This window comes from Volvox carteri (genome assembly GCF_000143455.1).
Source record: "Volvox carteri f. nagariensis unplaced genomic scaffold VOLCAscaffold_4, whole genome shotgun sequence".
NCBI lineage: Eukaryota > Viridiplantae > Chlorophyta > Chlorophyceae > Chlamydomonadales > Volvocaceae > Volvox > Volvox carteri.
Window position 1 is genome coordinate 633726 of NW_003307547.1, and position 17437 is coordinate 651162.

The 17437-nt window shown below is 55.7% G+C and overlaps 2 protein-coding genes across 2 annotated transcripts; both read right to left on the bottom strand.

Moving 5' to 3' along the window:
- Positions 1-1069: 1069 nt before the first annotated feature.
- On the bottom strand, positions 1070-9972 carry VOLCADRAFT_120353 (uncharacterized protein; the record flags this gene model as incomplete). The annotated part of the gene is made up of 12 exons (XM_002946844.1): positions 9866-9972; positions 9417-9649; positions 8999-9196; positions 8592-8763; positions 8188-8325; positions 6019-6066; positions 4293-4475; positions 3495-3573; positions 3197-3291; positions 2780-2902; positions 1929-2092; positions 1070-1421 (listed from the first exon to the last, which is right to left on the bottom strand). The coding sequence occupies exons 2-12, from the start codon at positions 9602-9604 to the stop codon at positions 1070-1072; spliced, it is 1740 nt and encodes a 579-aa protein (XP_002946890.1). The 5' UTR covers positions 9605-9649; positions 9866-9972.
- Positions 9973-11310: 1338 nt separating this feature from the next.
- VOLCADRAFT_56211 (uncharacterized protein) lies at positions 11311-15490 on the bottom strand (the record flags this gene model as incomplete). Its single annotated transcript, XM_002946845.1, has 12 exons — positions 11311-11470; positions 11581-11688; positions 11840-11928; positions 12102-12227; positions 12320-12380; positions 12638-12889; positions 13550-13775; positions 14235-14424; positions 14536-14634; positions 14766-14822; positions 14935-15160; positions 15363-15490. 12 exons carry the CDS (start codon positions 15488-15490, stop codon positions 11311-11313), a joined length of 1722 nt encoding a protein of 573 aa, XP_002946891.1.
- Positions 15491-17437: the final 1947 nt, after the last annotated feature.

Genomic DNA, 17437 nt, shown 5'->3' on the forward strand with positions numbered 1-17437 from the left:
GGCTCTGAGGGAGCCGGACCTGTCCAGAGCACCACACCTGAGCAGGCTGGATGTCTCGTTGCGGCGGGTGACCTAGCGTGGGCAGATCTATGTGGACGCGCGGATCTGGGGGATTGGGCCCCTCAACAACCAAGAAACAGAGGACCCGGGTTTAAATAGCTGCCCGCAGGGTGCTTAATAGTAGTACGGTGGCTTTCTTTTACCTGATAAGCTCAGCGGGGCATCCACAGTAATGGTTTGCTAGCGTTTTGCACCCGGGCAACCCGTGTGGGGGCGGGAGATCACTGTCATTGAGCATTCTTTTGTTCATGTCTGACTGCGGCGCTCCCTACCATTCCTTATTTATTAAAAGGATGGGGCCAGGCAATCAGGTCCAGCCAAGGCGAAGCCGGTAAGCTCGTGAGCCCCACTGACCGGCTGTTAAGTAGTTTTATTCCTTCTCCGGCAATAGCGACGCATCCGTGCACGCATCGACGTGATGTGGTGCTTCCTGTTACTGGCGCGACCTGTGGCGTGTGGAGCTACCGGAATCGTCTGCATGCACGCTTGAGGGACGGGGTTGGCGGCTTTTTCGCTGGCACATTTCATGAGGCCATGCCATCTCTTTCGGTGTTTGGTGGCAAGACTTCTCGACGCTTCAGGACAGCCCGTCTGGGGTTAAGGTGGTGGAGGTTTTGTGCAAGAGGGCTCGCACGCCCTCGGGCACAAGTCCTGGGGCACAAGTCGACACCAACCCGTAGCGGAACAGCCCAGGACTTGGCTGTCAAACGCACCTGGATGAACTCCTCCGCACGCTGAACCTTGCTTGCAAACGTTTTCGGACAAAGAACCTTACAGCATCTCTTTCTTCACCCGCTCCACTTCTCCTAGCCACTCTTCGTTCCACCTCCACCTCTAGATACGCAACCCCGTCCTCTCCTTCATCCACCATCTCTGCATGGCCACGCCGACTCTCTATCGCTCTGTCGTCCCTCGTCCTCATGCTGTGGTGAGCTCTGAATGACTGGATCCGACATACATTCCTTAGAAATCCCGCTCATCCTCGCGCCTTGCACCTTCCACCTTGCCTTTAGCTCACAAGTCTCCTGACCTCATATCGTGGGTGGCAGCAGTCATAGCAGCCGGCGGGTCGGGCTGCTGCCGGCTGTGGACAGGTCTCCGCTGCCGACACCGGCGCGGGTGCCAGCTTCTTGCCGGCGATGTCGTTCTGTTGCTGCACCGCCAGATCGCTACGGACCTGCACTGCAGCCGTCACCATGTTGCGCAGCGCAGCAACGGTCTCTGCCCAGCCGCGCATCTTGAGGCGAGGCCCCGTCTCTGCCCAGCCTCGTCCGGACACCAGCAGCAGCGACAGCGTTGAGACCCCATCCCAAGGGATACCAACATCCATACGAGCCTGGGCCTGCCAGTTGAACTTACTTCTATGTGCCACACGCAAGGACGCAAACACATAGATACGCACGCTGCCGTAACATGCTTATGAGAGCACGGCCGTCACCTGCCCAATGCTCCTGCACCCCACCCCTTTTTAATTCCCGCAACCCAGACGACGTTCTGGTCCCCGTACGCGTCCCACCACCGACGCCAACAGCAACCCCAAACTGCGCCCTAGGACAATTTATACATTGTCGATGGTGCAGCTAAACAACGTGAACGCTTCGCTGCATGTTGTCCGCCGTTCAGGACATCTACCATTCCGGTATCTTGGTCGCTGTAATTGCATACCGGCCGTGTTGCACATTCGGCATTGGCTGACACGCGCTTAGCATGCAAGCTGCAACCCCGGTTCTATTACACACGACATACAGCTCTGGGTAAAAGCAGAAATATGAAAGGCCGACGGGGAAGTGTTGTTGTTAGTTCCAGTTCACCCGTACTGTTTGGTACTTCCTTCGGCTTGAGGAGCAGGGTAGAAGTATAACGCTCACCGCCGTAGAGCGTACCTAATCCGCGATCCGATGAACCCCTCGGACGGCACCTCAGGACTGTGGACGTCGTACACCACCGGCCTGATGTCGCGGCTGTATCCAGTCGCCGCCAACGCGGCGGTCATGGCGTTGTCGGACCGGGAGTTTTCGATTGTCAGCACATCCTGTGTCGCTGTTTCTCAGGTGCGTGACCATCGTAGTGGCGGGCGCTGCTACAGCCGTACACAGCCAAAACGCGTCCACTGCCCAACCCAGGCAACTGTCTCAGCGTTCGCGGTTCAGGGGCAGACCCTCCCTCAGTGCAGCTCGTCCATCTGCTCGTCCATTTTACCGTACACGCGTTGCAGCAGTCAAAAGGAGTACGGCAATCTTGCATGGCTCAGCTGCAGACCAAACGCCTGCAAGAGCCTGCTAATATCAGGTTGTGTACAGCAATTTGTTTGTTTATACACTTCCGTACCTACACCACTTTGCATCCGGCTGCCTCCAGCGCGGCGACCTCCAGCCGCAGGGCCAGGGTCATCTGAAGCGCATGCCGGAAGGGGCTGATGTCCTTTCATGGAAAGGGCCAGGGCCGTCAATCTGCCCTTGACCATGGGCCAGCGGGCCAGCGGGCGCCATAAATAACGTCAATAACGGCATTTGTGCAACTGTCACGAGGTACGGTGAATTACCAGTCCACCCATCGGCGCGTTGCCAGCGCCCAGCCAGCCTCATTTTAGCAATCATTCATCTAACCGCACGTATCATCACCCAAGAGGCGATTTCGTTGGTATCCGCACAGCTCCATCTCACTTCCTCAATCACGCACCCCCACCCACCATGAGGCCCCAATCCTCACCCAACCTCACCGGGCACTCCCACATCGTTATTGAGCCCTGGAACTCAGTGTCGGACATGATGACTGGCGGCCGTACGTAGCGGCTGCCGTAGCTCTGCACCCAGCCCGAGGTGGTAAAGCACATGCCGCCCAGCTTGGAGCCGAAGTACCCGCGTGGGAGAGGAAAGGTGTTATAGGGAAGCGGACGGAAGGAGGTGGCCGGACCGAGCCAGCCTCGATGCAATCATTCGCACCCTGCGGCCTCCTCGCGATTCAGAGCGTGATATTGTAAAAAGTGGGTCCCCCGTGAGCGGATGATCCTCAGAGCCCATGCCCCCCAGCCCATCACCACAAAGGCAGCACCAATCCCATCCAACTCACTTTACTATGTCCGTGCGCTCGGACTCCCCGTGCACCAACACATCGCAATACCCAGCGCCTCCTGCACCCACACATTGCCGGCGATTCGTCCCGTGATCAGTTGCTCGTACTCGACCCCGAATAACTTGGCCCTCCTGAGCTGCTGACAAATCCATCGGACTTCTGCACGCGGCACCGGCAGCAGCAACATTGGGAGCAGCAACAGACGATGCCAGAGTGCAGGGCAGGGAAAGCAAGGCATGCGAAACAGGTTTCTAGTGCCCAGAGCTTGAATAAGTACTCCCCATATGGGCAAACAAACCAGGTCCGTCCCTGTCGACCAACGCCGCCACAACGTCCACCATGTCTAAACCGTGCGTACTCACCTGCTGTCTGCGGAAAGCAGCCGATGATGGTGGTGGGGAACGCCCCCATCTGCACTTGCAGCTCCCGGACCTCGTACGGCTGCGAACGGACGAACATCATCCTCAAGCAGCCGCGGCGCTACCGCAGCCACTAACCCTTCGGCTGGGACTTCATCAGCTGCCGGCGCTCCCACAGCCGCCAGGTCGCCACGAGCGGTCGCGGCGGCCCCGCCAGCCACCTCCGCCAGCTTTTGGGTTGAGAAGGCCAGGTGGCACGTGTTCCCCTTCAAGGCTCAGGTCGTACGGCAAGCGTGCAGCGGTGTGGAGGTGGTGATCATCAGGCGGTCCGTGGAGAGCCCAAAGGACAGCAACTCCCGCACCAGAGCAGCCGCGGTGCCTGACATCGTGCACGGGGATGGTTAGGGGATTTTGCCGGGTAGAGGGGAGCAACGGGGGAACGGAGACGGTGTGTCGACTTATGCATGTATGTGCGTGGTTTCTAGGATACCGAGCCTCCAAACGAAGACAGCCAGATGTATATGTGCAGCGGGCACCAGCTTTAACGGTACCGCTCCGACAAGAGGCACGTTTTGGGACGTGTTGTTGGTGAGGAGTGCTTGAGGTGGGACAGCGGATCAGGCACCAAGGTGGCAACCGCCCACGCATTCCGGAAAGTAAACCTAATCAGACAGGTAGGCATTTTCGATGCTAGGAAAGCCCTCCGCTGTGGCCATTAGGGTCATTAGGGGCCAGAAGGGGCCACACACGACGGTGGTAGACATCCCGCTCCCCTTCCAGTACGCACCATCGTCAGCCCACATGGAACGCACATCGACCACGCCCAGCCGTGGGCCTGATCAGGTTCATGGTCTGGCTGGGCACGCTGGCCCCGGGCGAGCCCAGGAAGTCAATAGTGATGATCTGAACAGGCAGCCGTATGGCCCACGGGTAGGCGGAGCCCAAATCGTCATAGTAGGTGACTAGGTGGATGTGCACACCCGCCTGGGACGGGCGGGCAGCAGGACGGCGCCAAGGGAGCTTCTTCCAGAAAGGTGGCGTGAAACAGGGTGGGACTACAGAGCTATCCGCGCGGGCTGGATGGGGATGTGGCCTCTTGGGTTCCATAGTGCTGGACTGGGGCCCGGCGCCGCCCTTCATACGCCGCTACACATCCCCAGGCAGGAAGAGGTCCAGACGACGTACATCCTCTTCAGAACTGAGAGCCGCGAAAAGAGGCATGCGGGCGTAGTTGATCGGAAGTTGAGCGTAGGTGTGTACGTGATACCCCGCCTGTGCGTCAAGTCAGGTAGTTACTGCCACTGCCGGTTACTAGTGCCAAGGCCTGGTAGGTGATTTAAAAAACGTGTCGAAGACCTTCTGCGGTTGTGGTGGTGGTGGTGGTGGTGGTGGTGAGGATGGGCTCGTGCAGCTGAACTTATAGGGCCCTTGCAGCCGCCAGGCGCAGCAGCAGCTACGCATAGAGCGGGACGAGGCGGCCGACAGCCACTGCCACCGGTAGCGGGATGTCACCGGGCTTGCACGCGGACGAGAGAAGCCGGTGGACGGTAGAGGGATCCCAGCTTGCCGCATTGTGGCGGCAGGGGTGATAGTGATGGGGCCGGTACACGGGCCGGGGGGTTGTTGGGAACAGGTCAAATCTGCAGGGGGCATGGGAGAAGCAACAGCATGCGAACCTGAAACCGAGGACCGAGAATATGATTGGCTTGGAGGCTTCTTGTCCTCGAGCCCCACACTAGCAGCAGCCTGTCATGTGCATAACATACCCCCTGCAGGCACCCGGGGCTACGATCGCAATACAGTAACAAAGGGCGCCTACGATAACAGACACGAATGAAGGTAAACCCTTCAGCTCCCGCACCTCCCTTCCCCAGGGAGTACGCACCGATGATGATGGGCACTGCCGCACCCCGAAACTTTTGACCGCGACTCAGTGTCTCCAACAACGGGGTGAGGTCCGGGACGGGTTCAAAGTCCCAGCCGCTAGCTCCGGGACCAGGCAGTGGTAGCTGCGGCAATGATTGTAACAGGCAGGCAGGATGTGGTGAGCTATGGGGGGAAGAACCGACGGCCGGATGCGAATGAAGCGCGTCGCGGTTAACGTCTCGGAATTTGCAGCAGGATTGATAGGTCGTGTGACGGGGTCCCCGACGTATCTGAGCAATACAGACGTGACCATGGCCCGGGAGGGTAAAAGACAGGATTATAAGTAACGGAAGGAGATTGTTGTGCGATGTGAATTAGCGATTTCCGGAGTTTGCCCGTGGACAGGCAGCTTCAGTGCTCGCACTTCCACCCAAGGCAAGGCCCTAGCCGTGGGCCCAACCTGTAAAGCCCAGAACCCGTACAGCACACGTAGGACGGACATACTTGTTATTGAAGAACTTGGACATGTCGAGCGACGTGCAGCTGGCCGCGAGCCATGGCAAAGTATGCGGATGAGGATCACCGCAACGGGCACAGGCCTGAAAAGAAACGTTGCACGTGCAGCAGCTCAGGTCCGTCACATTTCCGTTAGTAAACGAACCTTGAACCGGGGCGGAATGACTCCGAGCCACGAAATCGTATCCAGAACCTGCTCGCGGGCGTGTCCGTTGGGGTTCAGAAGATCCGTCGCTGGCAGAAAGCACGCCAGAGGCTTCTGGGAACGTCCTCTCTATTCAGCGTTTGCAGCAGCTGATTGCCAGCCTGCTCAGTACACTTAAAGAGTCTGCCGTGTCTTCGGCGTGTATTCCGCGGGTCCCGGTACACAGGTACCTGATCGTAGAGCATGCCATCAAGACCCACTTTCACAATTCCAGCAGATTCAATCTGCAACAAGTTGTTGCAGTAGCCAGGCGTCGGCCTCTACGATGAAAGCCGTCAGCATGAGCTGGCCTTTCCAGTAGTTGCAAATGGGGATTGGGAACCATGCTTAACTGAGGGCTTTTGCGCAAGGAAAGGCTATGAGGTGGCGTACTCCTCCAAAGCAAACTCTATCTCGTGGAGGGGCCCGGTGCGGGGAAACTTTGTCTTACCATACACCATGACCATAGGCGCTCAGCTAATGGTTCACTACAAATTTAACCTTTGACACGATTGGGGCCCTTACCAATTCTAGTCGATGACATTTTCAACTTCGCGGCAATCCGATAGACGTCGAGCGAGTGACGAGGGAGCCCCTAGGGGCAGCTTTAACTGTGGATTTGCACGGCACCCGTGTCATAATGCTTGCCCTGTGAGCTATTAGCTTATAAGGTAATTTAAGCAATTTGTGACACGGCAGTAAAAACTGTCAACCTGCCATACAAATCGTATGTACGCGGCAATAAAGTGGGCAACAGTGTCAACGTGTGCAATTCACTTTCATCAAAGTTTAACCCAGCCCAGTCCAATGCTTCTGTCTGTAAGGCATGAATTGCGGCCCACCTGCGAATCAGAATGAGAAAAATTGGCAGCAATTTGGGCCGTTTCACGTATCGGTAATGCAAATTGGTCCAAACTGCAAGGACAGAAGAGGCTCCTCCAACCTGTCGACGCGTACTTGGAGCCGTTGATTCTTTAATTGTGTTGCACTGCTTCGGCGGCATGTCTACCCCGAAATGGATGCATTGCCTCACATGCAACACGATAGATGCATACACCGCAATTCAGGCAGACCATACTCTCATACAAGGCCGTCTTCGACGTCGCGAGGGAGGGCGCCCGTCGAAGGGACAATGATACATTATCTGTCAAAGCCTCTGCCGCCAGCCTATGCGACGTCTGCACCTGACGCAGCACCAGTACGCACATGCAAGCCATCTTGAGGAATTCTACATATGTCTTTTTGACATGCCATCGTCGAGGCCGAGAATGCAGGCCACACAATACCGAGCCCCGCAGCAGGGTTAATAGTCGATGTAAAGGGACGATGTCTCAACACATGTTACAGCCCAACCCGCAGGCGTCATCCAGACTTCATAAATACGCCGATGGGATGGCATTCGTCAATAACTACGCGTGCAGCCGCAACATCCTTCCATACCCAACCCATGCCATGTGACAAATCAAACTATTCTCATATCAGCTCCTGGACCTTGGCGGAGCCACGCCCTCCCAAGACCCTCGAGAAATATGTGCACATCTAAACGTCAGTCCCGACAGCCATGAGATTCTGCGATGTCCGCTGGGCCGCGTGAAGGCCCTACTACTGCTTAGTCACCACGTATGAGAACAGGAGATTTCTGTAACGCACTGCCCCCTCATACATTGCACAAGTGTCCAGTGAAAAATCGGTCCGGTCCGCGCACACGTCATCCCCAGATGTATAGTCATAGCAACATCAATGGAGGGAACCCAACGAAGACAGGGGCATTTGCGGCCCGCCGTAATTACTCGGTTGGGACCATCCGGCACCGAAAATGTGATTGTTAGCAGACTGGCATGCAGGGCAACCTGCCGACCATACAGAACCGAAAGGCCGCTACCGGTAGATCTGCTTCCGCTACATTCATTAAAGTAATATCAATGGTTAAAAGTCCGATGTCCCGGCTCGAGCTCAGTAGACTTTTCATGCACGGTACAAAGCCTGTCCAATTCCATCGTACACCAGGACCATGCTTATCGCCCAAGCTATGCCGTAACCGCCACGTTATGCCTGCAAGCACATGTATGCAGCAAAAGCCTACGCCGCATCGCCCGTGCCATTACCGCCTAGAGCCATTATTGCCTCAACCTCGCTGCGTATTGCTGTACGCTCATCTAACCAGCGCGTGAAGCGGTCGGAACGCAGCTGCTTCTGGCTGTCCGTCTCCGAGCGGCGCTGTTGCAGCTTGCGGCACATCACGTCCTCGGTGTCCAGCACGTACGACACCTACAGGGTGGCAACAAAGAGAGACATTATACAGACATGACATGCACTTGGCAATGTAAATTTCCGGCAGCATTAAGGGTTTGCAGTTCGAATGTGAAATTCAAAACACCCAGGAGGCCTTATCAGGTTCATTAAAGGAAGGGATATATGAGGGTTCTAGGCTTGGGAGCGTGATTGGCGCCAATACAGCCATAGCGCCGCGTTTGAGGACTCCCCGATAACTATTCACCAATAGGTCAACTGACACACCCTACATCATCACGAACCTTGGATGTCGTACAGCTGATTTTGCATTCCAGACCGTTGAAGATAGCCACGGACCGGAGCACCTCTACAAGCTCAGCATCCGGACCCTGACGTGCCCGCTGCGACAGGTTGCGCTTCAGATATAGCTGGCACTCCGTTGGGGGGCACGGGGTCGGCGTGCTAACGTAACTCCTGCACGAAACAGAAGACAGTGCAAAGTGGTGTGACTCTGAAGCTTGATTGACTACCGATGTCCTAAGCCCGACCCGATCTCCCAAATCAAGACCAACCCGACGTTTGCTAGCCATCACAGAACCGGCCTGCAGGGCTCCTCTTAACGGATGCCATGCGTACACCAATGGTCTGCATCGGCACCCGCAAGTCCCAAAACATATTTCATGTATCGCACATGATATGCATTACGCACTTGATATAATCCGTCACGTAGCCCTCCGCCGCGTTGCCCAACGCCTCCGGTGCCTTGTCGGGTTCGACGAGCGTAATGGTGAGTGTCGAGTTCCCGGTATTGTAAGCAATGCGGAAGCATGGGTCGTCCGTTAAGACCGCATGGCAGTTCACATGGTACAACGTAGTGTGGATGGGAAGCGTCCGCGAACGCTCGTACCTGCGGGCGCACGCATGTCGAGAAAACAAGAACCCTGTCAAGCGCTCCACCGGGAACGGGTACGAGCAGCATCAACTGCGGGATCCCAGGCTTGCGCTACCAACTGAGCACAACTCTCTAACGTGCGGCGCCCTTCATTTGGAGAGGCATATAGTCAAGGTGCAGTCCGAAGCACAGGGCAACTGTCAACCTCTTCGCAACCCATGCAATCATGACGCACTTGTATAACTCCCAAAGCTTGGTGGTCGTCTCGTCCTGCAGCATCAGTTGCATGTGCTTGACGATCTTTGCCGAGAGCTTGTCCAGCGTGAACAGCTCATAGGATCCCGTCCCCAGCAAACTGCGGCATTGGTCCTCGTAAACGCTGCTCTCCAGCTGGCCCCGTATCACCCTCACAAGCATTGACATGAAGGACGAGTGCAGCTCCTCAAAAGCGTTGGCAGCATTGCGCGCCTGGTCGCGGGCAATAATGCAAGACCACAAATGCGGTACCTCAATAACCGCCTTCCATGCACAAACAACTTCGTACAATTCATATGAACATACATGCCCAAGGGTAAAGTCCCAAGGGCTGTCTGTCATTTTTCGCGTTACTATCAGTTACGATGTACGATCTTGGAATTCCCACGTCCACAGCCACCAGTGACCAGGTAGCGCCACGACACGTACCTCAGGCGCCTCCGGGGTGACAGCGCCCCCCAGATTCGCGTCTGACTGCTGCTGTCGGCCGCTGTTGGCAGCGGCGGCGTTGCACTTCGCTTGGACACACTTCCTTGCTGTGCAGAGCCGGTCGAACAGGATACGATGGTACCTAGAAGAAAACAGGTAAGACAAGTGGGGATGTTTGTATCAGTTTACCAGGCCCTAAAGACAGGCCACCCAGCCTAGGTACGGGTTGACCCTAAACCCTAAGACACCCACGTCTTAGATTCTCACCTGTAAAAAATGTAAATGTTTTCGTTCCCAAACAGCAAATGGTGCCCAACGGGGACATCGCTGCCGGATGGCCCGCCAGTGTACGCGGCCAGAGGCTTGCATGCCGCGTAAGCACGATCCATGCGCGAATCCGACATTGCCCCATGCGCATTGGTGCCTTCCGCTGTGCCCGCCGCGCCCGTGCTGTCTTCCCCTTGGCCCCGTCGAGCATCGGCCGAAGTCTCGTCCTCGTCACCCTCCTTATCGCTTGCGCCTGCAGTGCCCTCCTTGCCGGCAGCATTTGTCCCGGCCTCTTCCACGGGCCGCGGCTCCGGCGTCGCCCCGGGTTGAGGAGTCTTGTTCTCTGCGTTTAGTATACAGCCATTATAATCACACCCTTGTCAGCTTAGACCACACCTCGAAATGACAGACACCTAGTCACAATTCGGCAAAGATGCAACCGTCCGTCTAAAATTTGCAAGGGAAGTGACACAACTTGCTAGCACGACACATTTCCTTGCTTCAAAGGGTGCATGTCGTTGACACTGTACAGACATGATCTGGCCGGATTTGCACAGAGAAACCTATGGGTGCGTGTAATCCCGAGGAAATCACGACCCATGCGCGGCATTGTAACGTACCCATATCCGTCATCTCCTCGTCGCCCCGCGTCTTAACACCCTCCTGGTCACTGCTCTCGCTCTTCAGGTCAGCCTCTCCGCCCTCTGCTGCCCCGGCTAATGGTTCACTGGCGCCATGAGCACTGGCGTTGTTATTAGCTGCCGCCCCAGCAGCGGCCGCTGCTGCAGCCGCCGCCGCTGCTGCTTGCAGACTATGATGGTTATGGTGGTGGCCGCTTCGCCCCCGGTGGCCCCCGCGCCCGCGGCCACCAGCCGCGCCGCTGGGCCGCGACCCAGCGGCATCGCCGTCGTCCTCGCTCTCAGCCACGGCCGAGCGCAACGCCTCTAATTCCGCCTGCCGCACTTCCTGACCAAAGAAAGGCTCGAGGAGACCGAGGTACAGGTCCAGAACTTGCTCCCGATGCCCGCCCCCCAGCGTTTCGTCCACTGCCGTGCGCAGGATGCGATAGATATCACCAAACACCGTCCTGTAGGTTTGCACCGGTTACCCAAGGTTAGCCGGGGACTATATACCGGTAGTGGCGCATGCACGAGCCCACAGTCATAGGGGTGAATGGCTCACTTTTCTGAGTAGTCATATGTGAGATCGCCAGTGGATGACTCCAGCACGGCATCGTAACGGTACGCCAGGCTGAGTGCACGTAACGACCGCTCGTCCTGGCGGCGTCGGTCGGCAGCCTCGCGAACCTCCGCAACCAGCGTCTTCGGCAGGAGTGCCCTGCACCAGGGAGAACATGCATCAGGGTTTCAGTTGTAAGCACCTCGAAAACGTTCACCAAGGAAGCCCTGCCAGCTTCCAGGACCTCGACTGCTCAACCCCAGACTTACCGCTTCTCTGCTTGCTTGAAGTAGAAGGACCGGTGGTCCAAGGACTTGTGATAATTGGCTTCGTAAATACGCTTCCACACTCGTGTCATTTCCACACGGACACGTCGCCTGCGAGTCACGCGCGGAAATGACGTTTTATGCGGTTGACGTCGTCTTGCTGGCAAGACTCATGTAGGCGGAGCATAAACGCTGGCGATACACGGGAATGCACGCAGTGCAAGCGTAGGAACCCTACGAGCGCGCATCGCCCTGAACCCACCATTCCTCGTCCTTCTGCTCCAAGCGTGCAACAACCACCGGAATCGCCACCACCGGGTTCTTCCGCAGCAGGTCTATCAGGACCGGGCCCTGCGAGAGGCAGCAAGTGCGCCGACGACAACGGAAGTCTAGGGTTGCGGGAAGTCTGGGATTGAGAAGTTCCAAGCGCAGATGCTCCCGGAGCCGCCTCGCGAAGCGGAATAACACGGATTACTAACACGACGGTGGAGCTGTGTCTTAACATCTGCACGTAGCAGCCGCACCTGATCGGCGTACAGGCGCTCAATGGACCTCCAGTGCACTGGGCCCAAAATGCTTTCGTCAAACTTAAAAACGACGCGCTCCTCTGGTGCCATCGTCGCAATCTTCTGGGCAATAGGCTTCAAACGCTGCATTACAACAACGCGAGAAAAGCTTCATAGCAATGAATGTGCTCAGGCCAAACAGCCATCACAGACCGCAGATTGCTATTGCAACCCACCTTCATGGTGGCCACGTTGCGCTCGATCGCCATTTCGAACTCATAACGATCATCCTCACACCTGTCGAACAATATGATCGCAGGTCGTCATCGTGCCGCGTAACGGAACAGCATAAGTAACGCATTAATTAGTACCCAGTAAATCAGCGTACACGAGTTGCTTGCCTTGCCGGGGCCACGGTAGCCTTACATACACCGGCCAAGATCCCGAACCTGAAACAGCGTGTGCCCACATACTGCCCGTAGTCCTCGCCCACCCTTTCCCAGCACCCAGCACGTTCCAGGCGAGCAGCCCCCCTGTTGTGCGGGACAACCCACCTGAACAAAGACTCCTCGTACTGGTTTTTGCGCATCAGCTTAAATGAGTAGTCTTCGCTACCCGTAATCACATTCACGAATTCCGAGTTGAGGACGCTTTCCGCCAGCGGCGTCCGACCGGAGCTTGCCAGATGCGGATAACCCGGAGGCATCTTGACGTATGACGGTGTGACACGCTGCAAAGGGAGAAGACGGTGTTCACAAAGCTGTTTCTCGTGGTGGCACATGGTAAAACGACACTCCCACACACCCCTAACCAGGCAGCCCAGATCACGCTGTGTTTGCATTCACATGCGGAGCCTTTACAGGGCCTGTGCAGAAACAGCAAGCAGCTCCCTCGGCTCTCACCTCCGTGTCGCCCGACACAATCTCACTGAGCGGCTTCGTCAGGTACTTCTGCCGCTGCAGCTCCTCCTCACGCATTCGCTGTCGCTGCAGGTTCTGCGCCGCTAGCCCACGCACTTTGTTCTCGTCAATCTCCATGAGATCGCACTTGGCAATAAACTCGTGGAAGCCGGACTGCTCGCGGGAACAAAAGTGTAGATCCCTTAAGAAAGGTGCTCGAGGAAGCAGCTTCTGTTGTCCCTTTTTATATCTGTATGCTCTCATTACCTACAGCCCAACCAGTCCAGCAACTCCTTGCCCATACCACACGACGCACAGACCAATCCCCAGCTCATGCTGCTTGATTCGCCTTTTGCATGCAGGTTGCCAAGGGGCCTTGTAACTAATATCCGCTTCCAGCTGGGCAATCCCCGGGCCCCAAACCCAGCAAGCGGCCCGGACCACAGCACATGCAACCGGTTGTCTCGTACAACCATGCGACCTAGACGGTGCCTATGTGTGGACTGCTGGACCTGAAACCGCAAAAACTTCATTTGGTAATTTACGTCGCCACAACCTCCGACGCACTCCCGAAGCGAACAGCATCCTACCATGAGGTCCGGGAAGCGGCCAATGATGTCGTTCAGCAGCTGCAGCAGCTCCTGTCTGCTGATAATTTCCTGAGTGTACATGCTGAGACATTTCAGGAAATCGTTGTAGGCGTCCTTGTTGCGCAGCCGCTGCTTAGCTCGCTCGAAGTATACCAGCTCCTTGGCCAGCTGTGGCCGGCCTGACCGGCCCATGTCATCGTCCTCTGCATGCATTTAAAACCCCAACCGTAACCCACTTAGACCTCCCTTAGGGTCCGACCAATCGACGCCCTCAAGTGCCATGCACGATATCCATTAATCAGGCTCATGTGCACGTACGAACGGGCCCCCGGCTGTCATCTTAATAATGGGGCCCCCAGACGAGGTGTTGGCGGGCAGCACGCTGTGAAGCACAGCATACAGAAGATTAACCCAGGGTGCATTTGTGCTTACCATCGCCATCACGACGGAACCCGCCCTCCGTTTTCGTTTTCCGTTTATGATGCAAGTTGCGCATGTCGGGACTGATGGGCCCACCAGGGTATGGCTGAGGGGGTACGCGCATCCGCCCCGGCACCTGCTGTACTGGGCCCTGACCAGGCCGGCGCGGCGGCGGGAAGCCAGCCCGCTGCCGATTTGCCTGCAAGTTAGGATAAATAGATGAAAACGCAAATGTAAGCTACTATGCATTGTGATATCGGGGTTTTTAGTGGAGACTGGACGAGCAACCAGTTGCCAATGAGGCACACTGGAAGAAACCCTGAGGTTTGATCTGCCTCTAGCCGCACCCACCGCGCCGGACTGCGTGCCATCCGGAAGGAAGTACGTGAATTCCTCCAGGAGGTCCGGATGGCTGCGGAACAGCACAGCCACCTGTAGGCGTGGGGTTTTTTTATTAAGATAATAAAGAAACGGATCTGTTAGAATTCGAAGAGTGGTGAGTTGTACGGGCGGCAAAATTGTTAGTGTAGCTCCGAGCCGTACCTCGTCGTAGACCTGGTTAATGGTCTTCTGACCTTTGCGGTACATGTTCAGAATCTCCAAGAATGCCTTGTACACCCGCTCATCGTTCGCAAAGCGTGTCTGGTTCACACAGTAAACATGGTTGAGGACGATTAAGGAGGATTAATGTGGTGTTGGTGTAGTAAGGTGCGTGCCGGGGTAAGCAACTCCATACCAAGCGGCCGCGTCTCTTGCCCTACCGACGTACGTACCTTAATTTTGTTGACATAATTAATAGCCTGGTCGAACTCGACAGGCTGCTTACTTCCCTGTGAATGAGGGACAAGAAATTGTATCAGTTTCCAGGACGATGTTCCACCGAACCGGGGCCGGCCAGCACATGTGTCCCGCAGGCATGGAAATTAAGAGCCCGAAGTATACGTGACATATTTCTGCTAACCTGGTCCTCCTCCTCCTCATCGTCCGAGACGCGTTGAAGCTCAATCTCGTATCCCTGAAAATGGGGCCAACGGTCAGCAAGCTGGCGGCCAACGACGTCGCGTGACTAGACCTCACCCGCGGAAGGAACGTGTTAAAGCCCAGAATCAGCTCTCGGTGTCCCTTGAAGAGCTGCTTGACCTTGTGAATGACACCAGTAGTGTCAATCCTGAGCGCAACAAGTGCGGGAAACGGGAGCATCAACACCTTAACCGTCCCGCGCACAGTTCGCTAACTGTTGGAGAGCATTAACGCAAAAAATGCACATTAGACAAATAACATGACTGCTTATATATGCAATGCAAAGCTGGCATCCGGCAGTTGTTTAAGGCAAGTCCCGGTGGGGCTGACCCAGGTCGCGCCATCCTTACTTGGCCGCCTTAAACTCCTTCATGATCTCCAGGAACGTGTCGTAGACATCCTTCTGGTCGGCGAAGCGGTTCTTAACCTCCCGCAGATAACTTAATGCGTCATTAGTGGTCAGCTTGGTGCCGCCCATGGTGGTCGGTTGCGCTGGGGCTTGCGTAGGCCGAGGCGGACCGCTGCAGAGCACAGCCCCAAAGCACACGCCAGAGCTGACAGTTATCAATCCATAGGCCGTGCCTAGCCCAGCAGGACTGGTATAGCCAACCGGCAAACCGAACGCAAGCAGCCGCAGGGGAACGCACCTGCTGCGTTTCATCGGCCCTGTTGGCTGCACATCCTCACGGATTCGTTTCATGGTGGCAGCCTAGGCCACCTGCCCAGGCCTGCTTGGCCAAACTACGGAAAGCCTTGAGATGTCAGGGCTTAGTATTTGCAAACGTCAACCGTCGAGCAGGGTTACAAATGCGCCATATGGCGTCCTAGACTAAGAAAAGATCAACAGCAGTTAAATCTCCTCGACCGTTTCCAAACTTCATGTTGAAGCCCAACGAAGCCCCGAAGCCCCCGTACAATGGTTCCGAAGCCGGTGATTCAAGTGTCAGGGAGAAAAATCGTGCAAGGAACAACCTAAAGGAACCATGGACAGCAACTTCAGAACCTGCTTTCACTGTGAAGTTTGGCTGCGTGATCACGACGTTCGAGACCACCGCTCTGGCTGCTCTGTGGTGCAGGCTGCTCTGTGCAATGGTATATCCACACCTTCAGTAGGGCCATGTGCTTGGTTTTGTATGATAAACTTAAGGCCAGCCGGTACCGACCCAGGGACGGTCGATCCCTTAGGATGCTCAATTTAACTCACAAATGCGAGTTTAAGATACAGTAAACATTATTTCGTATGTTGCTTTGGTGCATTTGGGCCTCAACAGCCATCGAACGCGAACCGACGCGAGTAAAACGAGGAGACATCCTGATGCTTTATTTGCAAGCAAGTAAATCTAGAATTTCAAGTTTTAACATGCAGGAACGTTTCATAGTTGTTTGGGCCTCTAGTAGCTTATCTTGCAACTGAACCAGATCCAGCTGGATACCGGGTATACACTAAAGCTTCCAACTCGAAGAAGTCCCAAGATCAATAATAATTACATGGCTCCTTGGCATCCGGCGGGCAATAACTGGGTCACTTAGCTGTCTCAACAGTCCATAACCCATCAAAGAACAGTCGCTAATCCCCACCTTGAGATGTTAAATCTAATAAAAAGTAACTTCAAGTGCAGTTTTTAAAAGGACGTCGCCCACATGCTGTTACAAAGTGTCGTGCGATACGTAAACTCGGCTGATCAGCAATCGTGCTTATCTAAGGACGTCAACGCTACACGCTGCAGGAATTCTGTTTACACAGGTCTGATGAACCTACGGTGCGGCAGCTGCATGGTTGTGTCCCGTGGGTCGTAACCGTTTCGGTAAGCTGGGAATTAACCCTTTCAATAATAACGAGAAGGGTTCAACTGTCATCAGTTCAACTGTCATCAGTTCACATGCTCACTCATGTCTGCGCCAAGCAGTAGCCTCCTACTCGCCGGCGAGTACTGGTTGGGCCATGCACCTTTCGTAATAACACTAATGCCGCGGTACCTCTTGACCGGTACCTGATGGACTACCGACGAGGATGGAACAGTACTGCATAAAGCTCCTGACGGTGGCGACTAGTCACATACTGATGCAATAACGCACCTGCGAGCCGCGAGTATACGCCTTGGGCGCTGGGAAGACCTCACTACGGCCGGAGATCAACATCCCCGGTAAACGGGCGGGTCCGCCTGCATGACGTGCGGTTTAACAAGTGGGAGGCCAAGGGGGTTTCAGGGGGTTGGCGCTGTCCGGGCCGTGGTACGGGACTTGTCTTTATACTGTCCTGTCCTACACAGTGTTTTTAGTGTCGGATCCTCTGTGGCACAGTTCCCTTTAGATGCATTATAATCAGTAAGCAACCGCTAGGGCCATGTCAGCGTTGTAGTTGCTCCGTGGGAATGCACAGAAAGCTGCCCGGCCGTCTAGTACTGCAAGAATATGACACGCCCAG